The 23,058-nt window shown below is 41.1% G+C and overlaps 2 protein-coding genes across 2 annotated transcripts in view; both read right to left on the bottom strand.

Moving 5' to 3' along the window:
* PPIL2 (peptidylprolyl isomerase like 2) overlaps positions 1-19,825 on the bottom strand; it is a 67,311-nt gene extending 47,486 nt beyond the window's left edge. The window contains exons 1-8 of the mRNA XM_062504082.1: positions 19,745-19,825; positions 19,607-19,656; positions 19,140-19,185; positions 18,460-18,522; positions 18,247-18,298; positions 4,992-5,043; positions 2,827-2,918; positions 1,860-1,949 (exon numbers count right to left, since the gene is read on the bottom strand). Coding sequence (XP_062360066.1) covers positions 1,860-1,949; positions 2,827-2,918; positions 4,992-5,043; positions 18,247-18,298; positions 18,460-18,522; positions 19,140-19,185; positions 19,607-19,656; positions 19,745-19,776 — 477 coding nt within the window. The 5' untranslated portion in view covers positions 19,777-19,825. The remainder of the gene's footprint in view (positions 1-1,859; positions 1,950-2,826; positions 2,919-4,991; positions 5,044-18,246; positions 18,299-18,459; positions 18,523-19,139; positions 19,186-19,606; positions 19,657-19,744) is intronic.
* Positions 19,826-21,731: 1,906 nt separating this feature from the next.
* The window catches only part of LOC134050951 (protein HIRA), a 32,389-nt gene continuing 31,062 nt past the window's right edge, over positions 21,732-23,058 (bottom strand). Inside the window, exons 24-25 of the mRNA XM_062504395.1 lie at positions 22,654-22,742; positions 21,732-22,146 (exon numbers count right to left, since the gene is read on the bottom strand). Of these exons, the coding sequence (XP_062360379.1) occupies positions 22,030-22,146; positions 22,654-22,742 (206 nt within the window). The 3' untranslated portion in view covers positions 21,732-22,029. The remainder of the gene's footprint in view (positions 22,147-22,653; positions 22,743-23,058) is intronic.

The raw sequence follows: 23,058 nt of genomic DNA, 5'->3' as shown, positions 1-23,058 counted from the left end.
AGAGCTTGTAGAGGAGACATCAGTCTGTCTTTCAATAATTTATATGAAGAAAACACTGTGAGAAAATAACAACACATTTCTCTACCACATCTACTTAAGCAATTCTAATACCCAGGCTAGTCATGCCACTTCAGGTTGAATCCTGGCTTCAACAAAAGCAAGTCATGGTAGGGCAGAATTTGAATAGGAGAAATCAATTTCTACATGCAAGTTTGCAGTGGGTGTTGTGCAGTGCAGTAAATGGCTCTTACTCCTTCAACAGCCTGAAGCCATTTTAGACTGTTAAAATAATTCTGAAAAAAAAATAAAATTAAAAACCGATCTGGTAAAAGGTCAAATTTTATCAGGTCAACAGCATTCAGATGGTCAAATCTCTTGCAGGCCAACCCCAAGATGAGGGTATCTTTGCTACTTCTAAACTTATCTAAGAGTGTAGCACAAGACTGTGCACTGCAGAAGTTAACCCCAATCCACAATTAACTGATTCCTTAAGAGAATCAAATCTACTCACACAACATGAACACCACCCTAAAGGGAGGTGGGAGAGGTGCAGGGAATGTGTGACCATGACCTTGGACTGCACAACTATCAGAATCTACTCAGTTTCATATTAGACATATTCCTCCAAGCAAGACAGAAACACAACATGGCAAGAATGAAGATGAAAAATATTGATAAGACTCACATAGGGAACAACTAAATTTTCAGACGTTGCACTTAGAGATTTAGAGCAGCTGTGAAAAATCACAGCTAGCCAAGTAAGAGGAACATACTCTTTATACATACATTCAATTCCAACCCTATAAAACGTATCAAAATATTTTTTTAGCAGCTGCATACTTCAATTGTTTGTTCAAAATAACTTGGTTTTCCAAAAGGGTGCAAAGACACATTTTTAGACATTTGTCTTTTTTCACTTTTTCAAATTCATTAGCAACCATGCAGTTACACAGAAATAACATTCTGTTGGGAGCTTTCAGACAGAAAAAAATCTGTATTTTTTCATCCATTGGAATAAAAATATTTTACTTTGTTGCATTAGCTTGAACACCAACAAGCCTAAAGGAACAGAGGAAAAAAAAATTGAAAACATACTGTTAAGCACTGGGGAGTAGGGAAGAAGGGTTACATTTTATTTAAATTTAGACATAAATGAAAAATATTTTTCTATTTGAATTAGAATGTATTGGTCTTGGCTAGTGGTAATTAAGTGTTCATGAGATGAATACTAACTCATGATTTCAATAATAAGGATACAAGAATCTTTCTTCCCCTGTTTTGAAATCATGCAAGCTTAAAAGCACCAACTTTAAAACAAAAGTTTTAGACCTTTTGATACTAAACTTCATCTGTAAATAACTATCTTTTACACTGTAAAATTCACAATGCTCTTCTAATTTAGGTTTTAATTTTCTTAAAATCAGCAAAGAACCAACACTGGTATCTATAAAGAAGCAAAACATTCCAAAAAAGCAATCAGAGAAAGTCCTCTGGTTTGCTGCCTTACTCTACATTTAGAGAAACGTTCCATGGAAAACACTTTTCTGAACCTTTGACTCTTTTATACATCTTTGGAAGAGTAAGATGGACAATCCACTTCAGTCCTAATGTAACACGTCAAGTTCCTAGAAGTTTAAATACTTTACATTCTAAATTGTTTATTTTGATACCACAGACCAACCACGCTCCTACTCATCCAGATTGTGTCACATGGAGTCTTCACAGCTCATCTGAATAACAAAGAAAATACAGTGAAGTTTCTGTGTTCAGTTTCCAGGTAGGACAGTGCACACAGCAGCATTTCACCCTCTGCAAAATAAAACCCTGTATGGTATAAGATGCAAGGGAGGAAAGTTCACCTGCAGTGTGACAATGTCTTGCCGAGTGAAGGGCTCATCTGTCAGGAGATCCTTGTAGCTCTTTGGTTTTATGTTCAGCTGCTCAACTGCCTAAGAGCCAGGAAAAAGACACAGATATCAAAAATCTGATTCTTGTGTGTAAATATTACAACTAAGTATGTGATTTATAAAAAATCTGGAAGACCAAGTCATAAAAAAACCCCATTTCACCCTCATTCTCAACTGGCAGCTGCAATGTTTTCATTGTGGGCTTTAACAAATGAGAAACTTTTGTCTCTCATCCCTACAAAACTTGACAGTTTTGTGTGGTCTGCTGGGTTGTTTTTTAAAGAGGAATCTTGCAATCTCCATTCCATAGTTGTGTCTTTTTACAACACTGCATATGGATTCATTAATTGAAGGATTTATTTGCTACTTAAAAAATAAATAAACCTTGCTTTTACAGTAAGGGCTATGCAAAGAAGTCACAATTCAAATTCCATTTGGGTTCACATAAATGATCACAAAACACGAATAAAAATGCAGTTTAAGTGTCCATTAAGGCATTCTTTCTCCTATTCCCCCAGCTCCAACTAAAATGCTCTTTTTTATTCAGTGATATGAATAAAAATGAGGCAATTTGTGGTTTTGTGATGACACTGCATCAGAAAGGACAACAGAAAATTTGTCTGTTAATTCAACTGAGAAGCATATAAAAGCTACTAATTTTGAAAAACAAGACTCAGTACATGCAGATTAACTTCAGAAAAAGTTTTAGAAATTCTATTTAATTCATATTCTAAAGTTGTTCCTATTTTGAAGGCTAAAGTTGGACAACAATTTGTGAAGTCAGTTAACCTCCCATCCTTTAATTTCCCAGGCTTTAAAACAAAAATAAAATTCACCTGTCTTTCTAAAACATTTTGTGATTTTGACTGAAATGCATCAAGTATAAAATATTGATAATAAAACACAGCAGACAACCTACCTCATAGGCAAACACATTTCCAGTAGTTTTGATGGCCACAATATGGGAGTTATTTGTAAATACAGTAAACAGCACTGGACAGTGGTACTTGCCTGAGAGAGGGAAAAAAGTGTAAACTTTATTGGAATGGAAGACCTGCAACTGTTTTGAAATAGCTAATTTCTCTGATCTCTCTGGATGATATTTACATTTATTTTTAATATCAAGTGTATCTTCAGTGTGTATTTAATGATATTTTAATAATATTTTGATTCTCCAGTAACAGAAAAAGTGTTAGAAAAAGTAACAGTTAAGACAGCTGTAAAACAAACAAGGAAAGTGAAGTTTTGAAATCTATTGCCTTCAATTCCCTAGCACAGAACTTTGTACAGCTTGCTTGATATTTATGAAATGCCACAATATAACTGTTACTGTTGTAACCAAAGGTCTATTGATAACTTGAGCTTGTACCTTGTAACATGTCCCCTGCTCTGTATCACTCTTGCTTCCAGGAATAAAAGTTTAGCTCATAGCCTACAGAAAAGTTCACAACAACCATTGTGCTTTAAGCAGAGAGGAGCATTTTGTATTCAAATGTGGCAAGCAGAATGTCATTAAATCTGAACACGTTACTCAATAAGGAACTCAGCTTCTGCTCTAATCAAGCTGTGAATTTTCCCAGGAGGGTCAGCATAAATATTAAACAAGTCAACAGCAAGCAAACTGATGGGAGGCAATGTAGGAAGAAAAAGAAAAATATCTGGATAATCTCAGCAGAAAGCAATTAGAAGAAGGTTATTAATACTTGATCAGTTTGCTAGACCTGGGGGCTTGGGGGAGATTTTTGAAATGAGTTAGGCCTATTTGATTCTTTTTCTCCTAATGATCATTGGAAAATCAAAACCAGCAGGGAGGCCAGAACAGGCTGCTCACAGCACGTGCAGGGACAGGGGAGGCAAACACCTGCAGAGACTGACCCCTCACTGTGGCACCAGAGGCAGCTCTGCCCCCTGCACAAGTCAAAGCTGAGGACACTTTTGTTAATGCCACCAGGGCTGAGGGAAAGCCATTGCCACAAGGCACTGAAACTCAACAAGTTTAAAAAGGGATTTTTGCAAGTGGCATCAGGGTATGGCCCAACTGATGGATACAGAAACACACCAGTAAATTGTGAGGCCTCGTTCCAGCTTCATAAAAGAGAACAAACCACCATATTCTCAGTCCTAGGAAAAGCAAAACTGCTGAGGACACACGTATGTTGATCAGGACAGAAGGTACACAGACAGAAATGCAACTTTTGATTTTTGTTGCACTTTCCCTTGATTAGTTAATGACACAGAATGCAGCTTTTTAAGGAAAAAGCTTCTAAGACTCTATGGCGGTTGTCATTCCATCCCAGCATTATAAGCTGGATTTCTTTAGGGAAAGCACAATGTCATGGGTATTTCTCAAAAGCCTTGGCCACACTGACTATTGATCAATTTTTAACACCCTGCTCTTGAGACAGATGGAGCACAAGGCACAGAAGAAATCCATCAGCTACAGAAAAGACCTTGTAGTCCGTAGATTTTGGTAAAATGAGACAGACACTCCAGAATTTTATTCCCACCTAATCTTATCCATTTTCATTTTGAAGAAATCATTATCTGCTTTGTAGAAGATGAATTCATCTTCACTCCTCTGTTTTGTTCCTACCATGCTCTCTTAAGAGGTTGATTTTATATCTTGCAGAAATAAAACTCGAGACAGCTGTCTTGTGTGCTTCTATTCATAAAATCCCACGTGTTTACTTAAGTCTATTCCCTTTTATAAACAAAAAGCTGTTCAAAACCAAGTGAACAGCAAATATTGCCACAGGCAAATTGGAAATAAGATAACATTACAGAAATTTCACTTTTTCTGATTCTTTCCTTAAAGTAAACAGTACCTTAGTGCAGTAGCAGCTATAGTAAAGTAAAATTGCTGAATAATTTACAGCTCCCCAGTGTAAAGAAAAGCAGAAATAGAACTTTGAAGGTAAACATATCACTCACAAGAAGCAATTATTCTACTCAAAAAATAAAAACCATGATAGAGAACACAAACTACTTAAGTTCACCATGAGTAAGACAAACCAGAATTTATTAAAGCACTCATTAAGGAAAAAAACCTAACAAAACACCACCACAGAAAATGACTGCACTCACCTTCACTGTTTTTAGCAAAATTCAGCTTTATAAGTGATTTGGCATCTAGTTTCTAAAGAAAATAAAGCATTAAAAAGATTAATCACAAAAGAATGTAACCATGGAAATAAAAGGAAACTGTAACATAACTGCTAGGGTTTCAATAGTACATAATTTATTAATAATATATTGCAAATTGTCTGAATCATCAGAACCCTGGGAATTCAAGTCACAGCCCACAAAAGCAAGGCTGAGGGAGCCTGAGAACTGGGATATGTTTGTTTACAGGGCTGAATTTGACACAGTACAGTGCTAAGCATGGTGAATCAGCTCCAGGAGTTGCACAACTCAGCACAGACTGAAAGGGAGTTTGCATGAAAAGCTAAGAGGCAAAGATCATTGCTGCTGATCAGAAAGGGCAATTCAGCAGGGACCTCTGATGAAAGTCATAAAGCCAGCAAACCATTCTGACAATCAAGCTCGATGCCTTTTCTGAAATAACTGTAATTTTCCTTTAACTCAGGAAATGTGCAGCACAGCTCACATGACAGCCAGCAATAATAAAGAGAAACGGAGGCACAGGTTTTCTGGAGAGGCACTTGGGGTCATGAAGGGACTCCCAGGAGAGATTTTCAGCCACTTAACCCCCAGGTAACAATTCCACTGAACAGGGAACTGAGGTGACAGCAAGGCTGGGATAATATTCTCCAGCTCTAGAAAGGACACTGCAAACTAAGTTACTCCTGCTCTCCCACACTTCATCAGAAGCATGTCTATGGCATTTTTCTGCTGCTCTCACTCTGGAAGGGTTTTCTGACATGGGAAGAGATGTTGGGCTGGCAAACATTTCTGGACAATCAGGCTGCTCCTGTCCTGCAGCCTTTCCTAAGACATGGAAGCTGCAAACACACCCAAAAGAACAGGGAGCCTTCAGTAACCTGCCAGGCCCCCAGTCATTCCATGGGGTCAGTTTGTGATTTGGGTACATCACTGGCAAGCCAGGGCACATCATGACCTGGGTGACCCCACCAGCAGAACCCACCAGGATGGTCAGGCAGTGCTTTACTGTGGCCACCCACCAGCAGAACCCACCAGGATGGTCAGGCAGTGCTTTACTGTGGCACCCAGCTGGAGACCGAAGATCCAGCCCAACAAGCTGCAAGGCTGAGTCAGGATCTGAGACTTCTAAAAAACAAGTTTTTTGATTGTATCAGCTGTCAGAGAGTTTCACTGCCAAATGGAGCCTTAAAAGCACCCACAGCAGAGGCCTACTAAAAGAAACAATTGTTTCTCTTCTCAAAACATGTACCTGAAGAGATTAGGGAGGTTTTTATAACCCAGACAGCTCTTTATAAACAGCTACAAGTGGAGATCTGCCAGCCCCAGTGCTGACACTGCTACTTCAATCACTATGGCAAAGAGCAATAAAGAAAAGTGTGAAACTAAGTTAGTGGGCTTTCTGTGCCTAATCAAAATTCATATTCTTGGTTTACAGAGTACATGTTATGACAGCTGGACTCATTTCGTTTATAGGGAGGTGCTTCTCAAATTGCTCTCAACCAACTGCCAGGCTCATTTTCTGCCAGAAAGGTAACCATCTCTCTAATTTATTAGCAGGAAGAGCAATGAGAGCTAGTAGGAATGAGATGGGAAGGGGAAAAGAGGCCAGGTTCAGTTATATTTAGTTATGGGATAGAAGACCAGTACCGCTGCTTTTCCTTAAGTGGAGTCTCAAAAAAAACCACCCCAAACACTCCAGTATCTGCCCACTGCTGGGGCACAAAGAAGGACAGCAAAAGGAATGGCAGCTTCTGAAATAACTAAGTGAATGCAGAGCTTTATTTACTTATTTATCTTCTTGCAAGAACAAATTTATCAAAGAAGTAGTAGCCAGCTGCAGAGTTGCCAAAATGAGCACCTGATCCTGGACAGATCTGTTCAACCTAGACAACTATTAACACAAAGCAGCATCCATCTGTGTACATGTTGTGCAACAGCCAAAAAATTTTGTCTCAGAAAAAGCTTCTTTAGAAACACAACCACTGGAAACATTGATAATTTCATGACAGGTTCTTAAATTATCCTCCTGGCAGACCTGAGCTATGCTCAAAACATAGGAGCATCTTTAAAGAAAAACGGAAATAGTTCTGTAAGAAACAGTTTAGCATGATTAAAGATTCAGATTTAGACCTTGACAGAAATTTCACAGAAAAAACAGACTAAACTGCTGTGCAGACTTTAAAGGTAGCAAAAGCTGCAGTGCACTGTTTCCATCTGTCAACCTATGATGTACTGTTAGAAGTGTTGCCAAGTCCTTGGACTCTCACTCTGCGCCCAGGGAAATAGTATGGTACTTCAGGTCATATCTTTCCATAATATGGAAAAAGGTTATTTTTCAGCCTCAGTTACTCATGGTGCATCACCTGTTCATGCTGGATCTGCTGCCCACAGAGACCAGCACTTACACAGTCTTATGTCAACAGTAAATAAAAAAAATAGTGACTGTCATACAGGAGTTGAAATACTGCCTGGAGTGAGAACTCTGTACTGAAACGCTGTACGAATATTGCAAACTTCTGTTGCCACAGGCTGGCCTCTCTTGAAGAAGTGACCTTGGCATGTCAACTCATGCCCTTTGGAGCAGCTCTGTGCTTTGGCTTGCACGGCAAGGCAAGAGGGAGATTTAGTGTTTTGTCAAAGGAAATCTTTGGAACCTCAAAACAGCAAAACCAGATGATGATGTGCTACAAAGGATTGCTCAATGCCCAAGACCAGGCTACAAGACCTGGCAACTGCACACAGAGCAGCCACAGACGAGGGAGTCCACAACCAGGAGTTCCAGAAGTTCAGTTTTGAAACAACTACACATTACCCAGCAAAGTGCAAAAGGACATGATACAGGCAAACTGTATAATGTAATTTTTTTTCCTCTCAAGTTCTTCATTTCACACAAAACCAGGATTATCTTGCATGTGGGTGAATCTCCTTTTATTTATTCTCCACCAAAAGTCAAAGCTTTGCAAGCACCATCACACAGTTTGTTGCCATGGAAATGACCGTTATGCCACAAACAGGCACCGATCTTCACGGGGAGACAGCAGGAGTGAATGAATCCTAAAATGAGTTAAAGCACTTGTTTTCATGTCTTTTTTGTTATTAACGATGCTTAAGAGAGAACAAATATTGCATACATAACTCAGGTTCAGAACTATTTTTAAGCTGAGTTTCCCTGACACACACCCATCATCCAGTTTCAGCCATGCTCCAGTTAAGAAAGCAAGAGGGGAAAAAAAATGTGTTCATTAAAAACACTTGATCTAATTAAATTTTAAATTCCTAATGACAATGAAAAAGCCACAAGCATCTGCAACTCCCCTTAAGCAGAAATAAGAGCCACATATTCCCTTCTAAAAATATTTTATGCAGAAATACTGGAAAGCAGACACATTTCATGGCACGTAGTGCCAGCTGCTCCACAGCAAGGAAGGGCTAAAAAAAAAAAAAAAAAAAACCAACGCAAAACCGTGCGAGCTCTTTTCTCAGCTGACTCCTCTCTCACAGGCACACTTCCACAAAGGCAGCCAAGGCTACTTTTGGCCATGACCTACTTTCCTGCAGCAGCGAGCAGCCCCACAGCCCCGTGTGCTCTCATCTGTCAGCTGCCAGCGCTGGCTCCTGCGGGATCCCAAAGGGCAGCAGCCTGCACCGACACCCAGGCAGAGGTGGTGACGCCACCGAGGTTAGTGGGGCACTGTGGCAGCTCGCGGACGGAACACGCCGGTTGTTTTGAATTAAATCACTCTCTGTCATCGCCGGGTGTCTCATGCAGATATGACCTACAATCCACACACATCAATTAGTTACACTCTCTGAATCTCTGTGGTCTGTGGCTGCACGTTCTTCTTGTTAATAAAGCTCTGACCCTGCTGGGTACGCAGTAGCCTGAAAAGCTATCGAGAAGGGATCCACAGATTCTCTACCCACACACGGGAAGAGTTGGTGACGTGCAGCAAGAGCAGTGTTTAGTAAAGACAGACTTTCCCACCTTACCAACAGCAACTAAGTGTTCCAATGTTCAGCACCTGGGAATGGAACCCCTGATCAGACACACTGAATAGCCTCTGTCAGGAGAACACAAAAATCCAGGGAAGCTGGTATTGGGGTTGCGTGGCCAGGTTTTGGTAGGGGGCAGCTACAGCAGTGGCTTCTGTGAAAAGCTGCTGGAAGCTTCTGCTGTGTCCAGCCAGCTCCAGGATGGACATGCTGCTGGCCAAGGCTGGGAGCATCAGAAATGGTGCTAAGGCATCTGGGATAACATATCTAAGAAGAAAATCTGTCCTGGCCCTTATCTCAACCCATGAAGCCCCAGTGACATTTTTCTTTTCCCATCCAGTTGGGGAGGGCAGTGAGAGAGGGGCTTTGGTAGTGCCTGGGGTCCAGCCAGGGCCAACGCACTACACGGGGAAAAATTAACATGTGACATCTGAACTGACTGACAACATGAGGTCAAAAATCATTCAGAGCTGGCATGGCCATTTGATGGCTTTTCACTCCATCAAAACAAAAAAACAACAAGAGGTGACAAGAGTTACCTCAAGCAGAAGAGAAAGCCAGAACAAAAACCAATATTGAAATGCAGTGTTGCCTAACAAGTACCAAACTTAGCTTAGCAACAGCAAATGAATTTTGTATTCCATTTTTTGGTTCCTTTAAAGATGAGACCTGTTACATATAACTTTACACACAACTTTCCATTTTAAGAAGCCCTCTTACAATTCTCCTTGCTATAAAATCTTCCCCAAAAACATGGGGACATGAGTTCAATAAATAGTACTGGAATAACTCCATGTATAATGTTACTTATTTCAGATTTTGTAAATGGATTTAATGACAATAAAGGGCATTGGAAATCCTCAAGTCTACACATTAGGGCCTGCAATTGGAAACAGCAGCACTGTTTTAACAAGACAAGTCATTTATATGCAGTTTAAACTTCACGAAAAATTTGGGCTCAGCAGCCAAGAGGCCAGAACAGTCTCACAATCAAGGTATCATTTTCGTGTTTAATTCAACAACAAAAATGCTCAATATTTATCACAGCTGCCTACCTAATGCTAAAAAGATAGCCTCAATTCACATTCTTGGATGAAGCTGCAGTTCAACTGCAGTTTTCATGTACTGTTGAGCTAAAATGGAAACGGACACAGAAGAGCCTTCATTACACACTTCTAGACCACTGTATTTACATATTTAAAAGTTAATTAAACTGACACCATATGGTCACCAAAGCCTTGTCCAGAGAACCATAAAGATATGCTTGATAACACACATGGTTCACAGATAACCAGCAATAATGCTGCTCTATCAAAGAGCACATTAACAGAAATTACCATGAGAAAAAGACATGTAGCTGCATTGCAAGATCAAACCTGCAGTCTTAATGCAGTCAAAAGTCTACCAATCCAGAGACCCACAGCCAAATACAGCACAGTTCAAGGAAAATAAAGCTTTGCAGAAGCACCAAAAATCTAGTCTCCAATTTTAGTGAAAAACAGTAAAGATCTCTGGGAAACCTCATGCTGCATCTCATTTAAGGCTAGAGCGCTTCACAGCTGCTAGTTTTTCAAGTGTCACAGTCACAAAATCCCATCCAATGTGCACACTTACACCAAAACACAGAAAAGGAAAAGAAGAGACCATCTGTTCAGTCTGTAAAACCTAGATGTAAATACTTTTTTGCTGTAAGGGACATAATGTATTAGAAATAATGGTAGACACATTTATCTGCCTGTGCTCAGACGTGGGTTACTGGATCAAACACTGCCCACCACCACCACAGTCAGCAAGGTGTGAAAGAGGAGCAGCAGCTTGGCCAGTGACTCATGACACTGGAGGGTTTTAAACGTCTTCTTTTGATAAAGCCCTTGAACAGTAAGTAGAAGCAAATCTCATCTTCTTTGCCCTCACTGCTTCTCAAAGATACAGGGAATTGAAAAATAAATCCCCTTTATAGGACAGATAAAGGCTAACTCATAGTAGTGCTGGGTACACTGCTGTAAAACACACAGCCAACTCTGGAAAAGGGAGAACCAACTATCCATGTTTGTCAGCAACAAAGGAGAGAGGGAAATTTTCAGAAAACCCAACAAAAGAAGGAGTTATCTGCCAGGATACAACTCAGTGGGATTTTCATCCCCTTGATCACCCCTGTGTTTTATGACCATTTCGTTATGACACATGACTTCCCAGCCATTCCTCAGGGCAGAAATTATGTCCTCTTATGTTTCTATCCAGGGGCCTTGAAAATTTATGGTCACTAGTCAAATATTAACTCATCTAGAGTGTTGACTAAAAGCTAATAATTTCTGAGGCCAATGAGGTAAGACGACATGGCTCAGTTGCTGCATATTGAAGAGTTCATCTCGTTCAAAGTGAATTCTGGGCATTTGAGCACCAGCCTGTGTCTGCTGCCCCAGACAAAAATGCACCTGGAGAGAGTTGCTTAATGATAACAGCTGTAACCAATCCATGTCTGAAAGGCTGCTACTGCCCACAGAAATACAGCAGCAACATTCAACTGGAAATAACAAAAAAACCAGAAAAGTAAGAACTACTGCTCATCCTGGCTAACGCTAACTTATTTATAAGTACCTGCTTCTGAAATGACCCAGCCTACCAAAAGAAAATGCAACAAATTCTCATTTTCTCAAAGCACCCTTCCTGTCCCAACTCATACATGGAAACGTTTTTTGGTTTTACACTATCATGTGTAATATATCAAATATTATCAAAGTATTTCAGGATATAAAAATATTCCCACCACTGAACCAGCCATTCACACAGCATTTACTGTGTATGATTAAGATTAACTCTGCTCAAAGAAGATAAATTAAAATTTAACAGATGTGCAGGAGAACTGTGACCATGTAGGGTATGGGGAACTTAAAGGAATGAAGAACATCTGAGACGAAAATACAAGTCTCAACAACAGAATGTCAAGGAAACATTAAATTTCTCCATGCCAAATACCCAGCTGTAAACACTAACAGAGAGAGGCACAATTTTGGCTCCAATACAAACGAGACTAAGTTGGTCAAACCCAAAATTAACAGAAGATTTGTATCAGATGAAAAACCATCAGCAGAAGCTCTCAGCAGCCATAGCAGGCCAGAAGCAAACACTGGTTTGGGACAGAGCATGCAGTTTGCAAAGCAGACTGAGAGAGCTGAAGACTTCAGAAAGTCTTCCAGTTTTCTGTTCCTGATCATTTCACTCCTCTTTCTGCAACATACAAAATCCAAGATGGATTTGTCTGAATCATTTTTCAACAACAAAGCTTCCCTTGGCTTTATTTCTGTAAGCTTTGTTCTCTGCTCTGTAATAAGCTATTACTCACCCAGAACAAAACTGTATTCCCACCCCACACTGAAACTTTTCATACAAATAAACAAGAAAAAAATCCTCACTTCAAAAATATAGAAAATATATGGTAAGTTTAACAAAAGGGGAAAAAAGGGGGAAATTGACATTTAAACTTATGCAATATCTGAAGACCTGACTGAATTGCATCAGACAAATTAATATACTTTGAATTTCAAAGCTGAAGATGTGCCAACTTCTTCTGACATGTACGTGAAAGCAGTTCTCTAGAGAAAACTTAAAATTCTCATTTATACATCACTCATATTACACCCAAATGAGATCTGCAGTTACTGATCCACCTAAATGATCACTCATTTCCAAAGCCCTAAGGAGAAAACACAGCAGACTACTTGGATTTCAGGTGCTGTCCTCTGATGTTGAGGAAAAAAACAAAGTGAGAGGGATATGACTCACTCCTAAATTCTACATAATGAAAACCACCTCAACTGGTCAAACTATTTAACTCTTAATTAGACAGTCTCAGCACTCTACATATAGAAAACTGATGTGGACATAGCCTGCCTGTGGATGTCTCCACAGCATTTTCCAGCTGGTATTTTGTATCCAGACAAAAAATGCTAAAAGTAAGCGCAATCTCTTTGGAAACAGAAAGTAAGAAAACTTCTCAAGACAAAAAGATGAAAAAGCACAAGGAAAATCTGACTCCAGCTTCAATGTACCATTTTTGAGATGATCATCAGAATCGTGAGGTAACAAAACCACCAGGTTACAGAAAGGTCTCAACAAACACTCTGCAAGTGCATCCTACTGAACATTACCTATGGCTACTGCATTTTCCTGACTGTACACTGCTACACTGCCCTGAGAGAGGGCACCTTCAAACCACAGGGTTTTGTCTCATGACATCCATTATTTGCTGCTCATTATCTAGAAACACACCTGGAACAACACAATTAAAGCAGCAATCTGCAGTAAATTACCTCACAGACAATATGAACTGAGTTAAAAGCCACTGTCACTGATGAATTAGCCAGTAAGGGTCACAGGAAATTGGAACTTGTCCTCCTCCCAGTTCAGGCCCACCTGCTCCACTTGACTCAGGGTTGGATAAGTTTTTTCTGTGACTGTGGTCTCAACACCTCTGACTCAGTAATATGTGAAGCTCATCCAACCCACTTTCAGGAATCCATTCCTGAATCACAGGGACCCTGCACTGATTGTGTGACAGAGGTGGAAAGCAATTTGTAGTGAACCATAAAGTCCTGGCTGGAACTTAAACTGTACTTTAACACCTATTCCTACTTGGTATTTCCCACACCTCTCATACTCTACAGTTTCTTTATTCAGAATATTGCAAAAATAAAAAAAAAATACCTAAGCCCTGTTTCTCATTATGTTCACTCCCCAGGTGAAGAAACAATTATCAATCTTTTCTATTTCTATCTCTGTGCTTTCAAAATACAAACACTTGCTAAAAACACTTTCATGTTTAAGGAAGTGTCACCTTTGCTCCAATTTCTGCATCCTTTCAGACAGGATTTCCCTTACTAAGGTAGCCAAAGACTTTTTTAGTGCATTTTAAAAAAAGCATTGTAAGGTTGTTTGTTCATTTTTTAAGTGGGATTGACAAACTAGTAGTAAAAGAAGTAATCTTCTTCATGTCCTCTTCATTATACCAGGTCAGCAAGCTTCACTGCAAAACCAGCAACTGATTTCTATGGGATGTATGAAATTCACTGAAATCTACTTGACCAAATCAAAGAGAAATCATGATTTCAAAACAAAATGAAGTAACAATAGCCACCAGCATTTGGAAGATAAATATGTTGAAGGAATGTATTTGAGAATGATTTTCCAAGTTTTGAAATAACAGATTTAACTGCAATTTTTTTCTTTTGTGGGTAAGAAGTTACAGGTTTTGAAAGTGCCTGTAATTATTATGGCAAGCATCATCTTACCAACCTTGCTTCAAACAAATGATTGAAAAAAAGGGCACTGTTTACATTCCTAGTGAGCAGTGCTAGAGGGAGGAGATGTCCACAGCAGGCTGTCATTGCTGCAGGGCATTTCAGGTACAAGCCCTCTGATGCTTCCAAAGCCCTGATCAGACAGGCTTACTGCAGGAACCAGGCACCTGTACTGCCATTATTATTTGATCATGTTAGTCATAATTTCACCCCAAGTCAGCTTTATTTGGTAAATACAGCATTAAAGACTATGGGAGAAAACCAGCAAATATTTACATTGTACACAGAGCAAAGCTTTGTGTCTAGCTCTCTCTTTTTAAAAGGCAGATGTCTCACTGGGAAAAGTCAGGGATTTTTAGCCTTGTGACTCCAAAGCTGGTTGTCATTTTCCATGTCAGTGGCTCTGCCTTCTATTACTTCATCATATGCATCAGACTCCTCTTTATGATTATCTTCAGAGGCAGACTAAACAAAAGGCTTTTCTAACCTGTAAAAGACACTCAGATTTAATAAAAAATTTCCTTCTTAACACAGTGAGAAGCTAAAACCTTGTGATGCTTAAGAAAATGCCATCCCTGGCCTGCAGATCTGGATCCTAACCTTGCACGAGGCAGGGCACAACACAAATTCTGTTCTGTCTCATTCAGACCAGAAATGTGACTCTCAGTCTCATAAATCCACTACATGGCATCTTTAGGTCTTCTAACCTGACTCATAGGCCAGGCTAAATTAACTGGACTGAATCAAATTAACTGGCTTTCCAGTGTCCAAAAGAATTAAATTCCCACAGAAAAGGGGGAACCAGGGACAAAGGCAGTAGCTTTAGAGACAAGGGAACAGATATTTGCCCAAGGTTACAGAGCCTTGATAGGAGCTGAAAGTACAGCCACAACAACCTGGCCTGCCCACACACAGTCAGAATGTCACTGAACCAGAGTGGAAAAAATAGGTATTGACATCAGACACATTACAATGCACAGGGGGAAAAATAGCTCAGCCCACATAGAACATATCCATGCAACAAAGAAAACCTATTTCCTTCAAATTCCTGTCAAAAGGCACGCTGATCTATCATCTGTTCATATTTGAGATTCCAACCAACCAGACATTCTCTGGCCTTGAAACAAGTATCCTGAGCCCAGTTGGCTGCCTCTTGTGGGCATGCTGGTCAGGCTGTCAGAACGTCACTACATGAAACGTCCTGGCAAGACTGCAATTCTCTGCAAGCCCAAGAAGCCAAAGTGCTGTTGTCAGTAAAAAGGAATGAGCTAACTATCACTTTCCACATTATTTTATGCAATTTTAGTGTAAGGATAAGCCAGGCCAGTATCCTGACAAAGCTGACAAAAAAAGTGAGACAATGCCAACTGACAGACTCTAGTTTAGCTGCGAGAAATTCACTGCTTCTTCCCAAATTATTGCTGTAGAAGTAAAACAAGCATTTTTTACCACATGCATTGTTAAAAAGGGGGTGGGGGAATAAATCTAAAGTTCCTTTCTATAATAGCTCATGGTAAATTCCAGACAAAGGTCAACAGTGATTTGCATTGCAGCATTTCTTTAAAAACAAAGACTAGTCCAACAGTTCAGGATTCAGAAGAATCAGAGAAGTCCCTTGTAGATCAGTTCACAGACATCCAATTAATAGAAGACTAGCACAGTCCTACCCCCTGGTGCACAGCAAAGATAAATATATTAATGACTGCAAGGCTCTCCAGTTGTCCACTGAGGGGTCCACTTCAGAAACAAGACAGAACTAGTGAGTGCCAAGAGTGCACCATTAACATCCCATTTCCAAGTAGTCTATTGACTTCTCTAAAGCATCTGTCCTGTAGCAAACCACAATTAGAGAAGTACAAGCCACTAAGGGTTTCATTACTATTTTTTACTTCAAGACAAACAAATGAAAAAATTCTCCAGAGCCTCATCACCAACCTGTGCAAAGTAACCCCGTAAGTTCGTGTACACAACGTGGCATTGCAGCTAATCTGGCTCAATTCCTTTCTAAATAAACCCAGAGTCCTGAGTTTCTCCAAGTCACCAGTTCATTACAAAAGATACTTTCTGGTTTCCATGAACAAGCTGCACAGGGAACAGAGGGTGCACACGCAGTGACAGATTCAATAGAGGACAGAACCATCCAGAGATGCACAAGCTCAATTCACTGACTTCCTCTGCCACCTACCCTGTCTTATCCCAGCACTCCTATCCCATTCCTGCCCAATGTCACCCTCCTCTTCCAAAAACCTGAGCTACCCCTGGGAAACAAAGCCTAAATTACAATCCCCCACTCCAACTTAGAGCTCCACAGGGCTGGATTCACCAGGGCTGTGTGCTATTCTGGAGATCAAGTGTCTCCTTTTTCTTCCAATTCAGCTGGAACACCTTAGTCCTGTGGAGGAGAGAGCTGTACAGCACCAGTCCACCACAGAACAAGAGGGGGGGAAGAAAGGGCTCCCCAGACAGTGATACAGAGAAAAATGGGGGGGATGCACATGGAGGAGAGCTGGAAGAGCACTACAGATCAACTGCAGAAGCACAAGGCTGGTAAACAAACAGGTCTTAAGGCCTGACTTCTTTTAAGCACTTACAGTTCACCAAGCATATTCTGCACAGTTTCCCTCTCTCTCCATTACACAACACAGTCAGGCACGTTACACTTCTTGCTTAGCACTTACTCAACGCAATTTTAAATCCCATCATGGCTCATAGTCAGCAATGAGCTGCTCTGAGTGAAAAAGCCTGATCTGGCAACACCCCAAAAACTCCCAACCAATGCAGAGAGCAGCAAGGTGGTGAGAGGCTGGCAAAAACAAATTAAATAGCTGTAATTTCATTTCTTCTCAACAACACACTGGCTTCTTCACATGTGAAGAAAGACCTTCAATCATCTCACCATTGCACAAATACACCTGCAGGAAGATATTAAACCTCAGCCAGGCTGCTGATGTTTAGAGTTTGGAACATTGTATCTGTATTCAGCTTTTCCTCATATCTGTCTGATGGGAAAAATCTTTAATCAAACACAAGATATTTCAGAAGGAATCTCACAGCCCAGAGCCAGTGGCAAACCTCCCCAATCCTGGGCAATGGCTGCCACCCAGTGTCTGGAGAAGTAACTGCACACACTGAAGGAAAAAAATCAATCTCAGTTGCTTCTTGCTTAAAACTTTCCTCTATGCCCTCATAAACAATGCACTTTAACATATCAGAAAAAAAGATAATTCCAGCATGGAAATATTTCCTATACTTCATGTTTATTCAGTGTTTTACAACTTCATGCTGCTACAGAAAGCAATCCCTTCACAATTATCATTTATGCAGAAAACGGGGGGAGAAACCCACAGAAGTTTCTCTCACAGTGAGCCACCAAGACAGAAGCTTTCTGAAATATACTGTCAGGATAACTCAAAAGATTTTGTAGGGTAATCTTACCATTCATAATATCATCTATTAATCTCCTTAATCTGCACGATGCCTAATATCCTTTGGGTTAGGAAACATTGCTGCAAATTTAGTCCCAAATGGAGAGGTGCCAGCCCCTTGCCCTGTAGGGACCAGAATTGTGCTTATATGAGGCAGCAGAGTCTTTTCCATCAATGACCAGTCAGGCTTTCTGGGCAGCCACCAGCATTAACAACAGTTTGTATTTCCATCTGTACAGATGTTCATTATGAAACTGCTGGAAGGGAGGCAAGATACCCTGGGAGTTCATAGAAATGAACCACTCACCTCTGTCCTACTTAAATCAGATTACAAAAGATAAATAGTGGTAATGCTCTCCTTCCTTCCACACATCCTCAAAACTGTACTCCCATTCGACTTCTTGCTTTCACTAAGGCACTTTTGCTTCTCTAGTACATTAAATAAAAAACTGAGCATAAAGAAAGAAAAGATATGACATGAATCCACCCATCATTACTTACTTCTCCTGTGATTGGATTGGTTCCATATTTCTTTATCCAAGGTACAATGCTCCTGAAAAGAGGAGGGATAAAGTAATTCATGACAAGCACCATCAGAAACCTCTACTGATGGCCATGACTGTTTTTGTCCACTTGCTAAGACCAAATGATGGTTACACAGCTGTAACCAGTTCAACAACACAAAAATAAAGCTAAGCACAGAAAAGAACTTACAGGATGTCAAAGACTGTCCCATCTGGTGTGCAAACTGGATATTCAAATGGCTGCAGTGACAAACTAGAGAAAAGAGAACACAATCTTGTTAGCAAAAGCAGCTGGAAATCATGATGTAACTGGCAATCACATTCAGCATCCCCAGTTAGGGATGTTCCACAACCCTGGCAGCTGTTAGCTCATAGGTGTGGGAGGCAACTTCCTGAACTACCAAATTTACAAGGATTTCTAACCCACTCCTACCAATTCTCTTCCTTCTCTCCTGCACTTCAAGCAGTAAACGCTACATAGAAAAAAATAACAGAAATATTCTTCAATCCACCCTAATCTCTATCTTAGCAAGATGAGTGACTGACCAAGCACATGCTGAGCAGAGACAAGCAGATTTGAGCCCTGATGACACAGATTTGAAAGACTGGGATGTACACAGTAATTGTTCTGCATTATTTCATCACTTGTGTATCCTTTCAGCCATCAGCTCCAACCTCTGCAGACACTGACTGTGGGTCACGCAGACTCTGTTTCAGTTCTTATTCAACTTTTTTTTACCACAGTAGTGCCACAGCAGGCACAAGTCAATGAAAGTAACTGCCTCAAAAGAACAGGGCTTTAGCTCAGTTTCAACAGCCTGATAAACAGATATGTCATTAAATTATGATAATGTAAATTTGTTGTCTTACCTGCAGTGATCAAATGATAAACGTCTAAAATTTGTTCGTGGAAGGTCTGTTTATGGAGAAAGAAAACCCACACAACAGAACTGAATAAATTCATGTATTCTAGATAACAAAGAAACACTTGAAAGTTACATATTGCTACATGAACGGTGGCAACTTACTGATGACAAGGATAAATACCCTAAAGTTTGCGAAACTCTGACTAAAATTTCTGAACTAAAGTTACACTGCCGGAAAAAGACCAAAGCAAGCAGAGCTCGGACGGACCGACAGCGCCGAGTTTAAATGCGGTAATTAACACTCGGGCTCTGCCCCAGCAGCGGGCACAGAGCCGGCGGAGGGCGGGGACGCTCATCTGGCCAGAAACGCGGCATTTCCGAGCAGTACCACGGGCTCCTGCCCAGCCCGGGGGTCGGAGCTCAGCACCCGCTGCCCCGGGGCTCTGAGGCAGGGGCCCGTGCTTCCATTACCTGCTTTCTTGCCGCCGTAGAACTGCGTGTACTCGGCGCACGTGATGTACCTGCGAGACGGGGGGGGGGAGTCACTGAGGCACAGCACAGACACGGCCCCGCACAGCCCGGCCCCCCCGCGCCGCGCCCCACACTCACATTTTGTCCTTCTGGTGCTGCCGCTTGCCCATGGTGGCGGCTGAACCCGCCCGGCCCGCGCCTCGCCTCAGGCCCGCCCGCGCCTCGCCTTCCGCCGGGTGCGCCGGGGAACGGCCGCGGTGCGGAAACACCGGCGGCGGCAGGAGCGTTCCGGGGCCTCGAGGTTGGTGGGACCTCCGAGCGGCCTTCCAGGGATTCCGCTTCACTAAAACATGTTTTCTTGCCTGGAATTTAAAATCTTTGTATTCCTGGTCTGTTGGGCAGTGACAGAACCTCCCAAGGAAAAAAAATGGGTAGAATAAACCTACTTGGTGTGTTACTATGGATACAGCTGTTCACAAAAAATATTTTGGTGTCTCTTCAAAGCCTAAAGGACAAAGAATTTACTGTCCTTTAGATAATTAGCTTTAAATCCCATTAAAGAGCCTTCACTACAAGGCTGCTGTGAACAGCACAAGGCTGAACAGAGGATGGACACAGCCCAGATCCCTTTAGGAGGAAACAGCCAGTTGTCCTGGAGCTTTCACTTATCAAACACCTCCAAATCCATTCATGCTCCTTTTTTCTTTCCTTGTTAAAGCATCGCTCTGGCAGCTGCCTACAGAGCCACTGGAGCACCATCCATGGCAGTGGATAGCCAGACTCCCACTGACTGCAGCAGAGGTTGGTGTTCAGCTCCTGGTTTCATCCCAGCAGCTGCTCCTTGGCTGCATCCGTGAGCACAAGGTGAGCACAACCTGCTCTAAACGATTTCTGTACTAAACGATTTCTGAAAGTCCATTATTCTATATTACAGTTCTCCTCTGAGCAACAGAATACTTCTTCCCACGAGTGTAGTCTAATTAGCAACAGCAAATAAATTATTTACAACATTACAACTGGTTCTCACTATCAGACCCTTTGGCCACAGCAGCACAGCTACTCCTTCTCCAGGCTGAGGGTGAAGGATATTGTTTGTTAGAGGTTTAGGGGAGAAACTGCCTTTTACAAAGGTTTAAATACACTTAATAATTTTGATTTTCTTACTCCAAAACATTTCAAAGCGAGGCATTGAGGCAGGGCCTGCAAAGAACCAACACCTTCACTTGCTCCTTTCCCAGCACCAAGTGCACTCCGGGAAAACAACTTGATTTCTTCTCAGTGGAATTCCAAAGGCACTCCCCAAGGAACGTGGCCATAACTGCAGGAAGCTCCGTCCTTGCTGCAGAGCAGGCACTCTGGTCAGTGTGAGGGGAGCCCCTTTGGCTCTGAGGTGATGAACATTCCCACACAGCTCCTGCTCCCTCGGCAGAGATGGGCTCCAGGGACAAATGCTGTAGCTGTCCACAGACATCACCAGCACTTGTCTGATCACATTTTCAGAAGGAAGATCATCCAGACAGAATTCTTTCTTTCCAGACTCGTTACCATGATTGAGCCTGTGTTGACATTCCTGGAGATGCCTGTGCTCTTTGTAATAATTCAAGACCATGTTTTTGCTTTTTGTTTTTTTTTTTAAACCAAGCAATGTTCTTTTATTTTGTACTTACAAAAAGAGCCACCCCATTGTATCCCTCCCCCTCCCACCAAAATGCCTTTTACAAACATTGAAAAATTAAAAACCTGATGATGACATGTTAATTTGGTAGACTGACTTTGAAACATAGCCTTTGTAATTAAACTCCTACAAGATGACTTTGTAGCGATAGCCTGATTATTGACCAAATAAAATTCCATATTACAAGTTAGCAAATTCTAGTACAAAAATAGTCCATGTGTTAGAACAGCCTCTTATTATTATTATTATTATATTCACAGGAAAGAGTCTATTGGCTGCATAATACCTTAATATTTATGAAATTTCTTTTTACGTGGCTCATTCATCTAATTTAATATAGTGTTGAGCCTCAATAAATCCTCAGGCAAAAAACCCTAAACAGGGTTAAATATGCTGTTCAGTGTACTCTGAATCACTGTGCTTTTCACAGGACATCCAAGAAACCGCACAAACAGTTCTCAGCTAGTTTTAATATTAAATGAGATCCAGATCCAAAAGGATCCCCCTGAAGTACATATCCATGACTTTCCATAGAAACAGAGGTCACAGCTTCAATGGTCAAGTTTCACTCGGGAAACTGTCGAGCTCCTCCACTCATCATTTCCAGGAATCCACTGGGACCTCTGCGGCACAGCCCTTCTTCAGGAGTGTCCCCACTGCCCGGGCTCTCACTCCTCTTTTGTCTCTGGTTAATGCTGTTCAGCAGTTTCTCTCAGACCAGGCCCCACAGGGAAAATCTGGGGACATGCTACTTGTCTCTCAAGATGTCCAGTTGCTCCTGATACTCTGTGAAAAGCCTCTGGAAGCGGAGGTTCTGTCCAATAACAGGAAGAAGCTCTTTCAATAGCTCTCTCTTTCGTAAACCCTGCACAGAAAACACAAAAGCATCCTCAGAATCTATTGTTTGTTATCATTAATATGTTCCATAGAGCTCTCTAAGATTTATGCCCTCTTTCCTGCCTAGAGAGAGCTGTGTATTTTATGTTCTCACTCAGCTTCCATGAATCCCAGAATAAAAACTGTCTTTACATTTATGTACTCATGAAGCTGGAGCAGCCTCTGCAGCTCCAGACTCCAGGCTATGTTCTGAGAGGGAAGAAATGTCTTTGGCATGTCCCTGTTTCAAAGCTGCTCTCTGAACAATGTGGAGAGCTGCACATGCAACTCTCCCTCATCTCTGTGATACTCAAGGCAGCACCAGAGCTGACACTGGGACAAGAAACATTTGCCTGTGGTTACATATGGAATAAATTTCAGTGCAATGGGAGAAAGCCTGTTTATGTGATCAGAGAAGAATATGGAAAGGATAATGCCCTGTAATTTTTATGGGAAACTCTTCCTTGTTCTTCATTAAACCATTTTCAGGACTTACCATAACTGTTGATTCCCACTGACTTCCAGCTGAGTAATGAACTGGACCCAGTAAATCCTTGCATAATTCTCTCAAACGATATTCAAACCCTGGAGACAGTCAGAAATAAAGTCACATTTGACAGCATTTCACTACATATAACCACTCCTGAATGTAGCAGACAACATTTAGGAAAGAACTACAAGTATCTGGAATAAAATAATGCCCAAAACATTAATTACTGGAAATTTATATTCTTACAGCAATTTTTTGGAAATGTAAGATGATTTTTAGAGCTCTGAAGGGTCTTATTTAAGGTTCTCAAAACCAAATCCACTACTAAAGATGATCTACAACAGGGAGAAAAACTGAAGTCTGAAGTAATTACTCCAGCTTGTTTTAAGAGCTGCTGTGATCTCAACCTCA

This window comes from Cinclus cinclus, chromosome 17 (genome assembly GCF_963662255.1).
Source record: "Cinclus cinclus chromosome 17, bCinCin1.1, whole genome shotgun sequence".
Classification (NCBI taxonomy): domain Eukaryota; kingdom Metazoa; phylum Chordata; class Aves; order Passeriformes; family Cinclidae; genus Cinclus; species Cinclus cinclus.
This window is presented reverse-complemented; position numbering and strand designations above follow the sequence as displayed.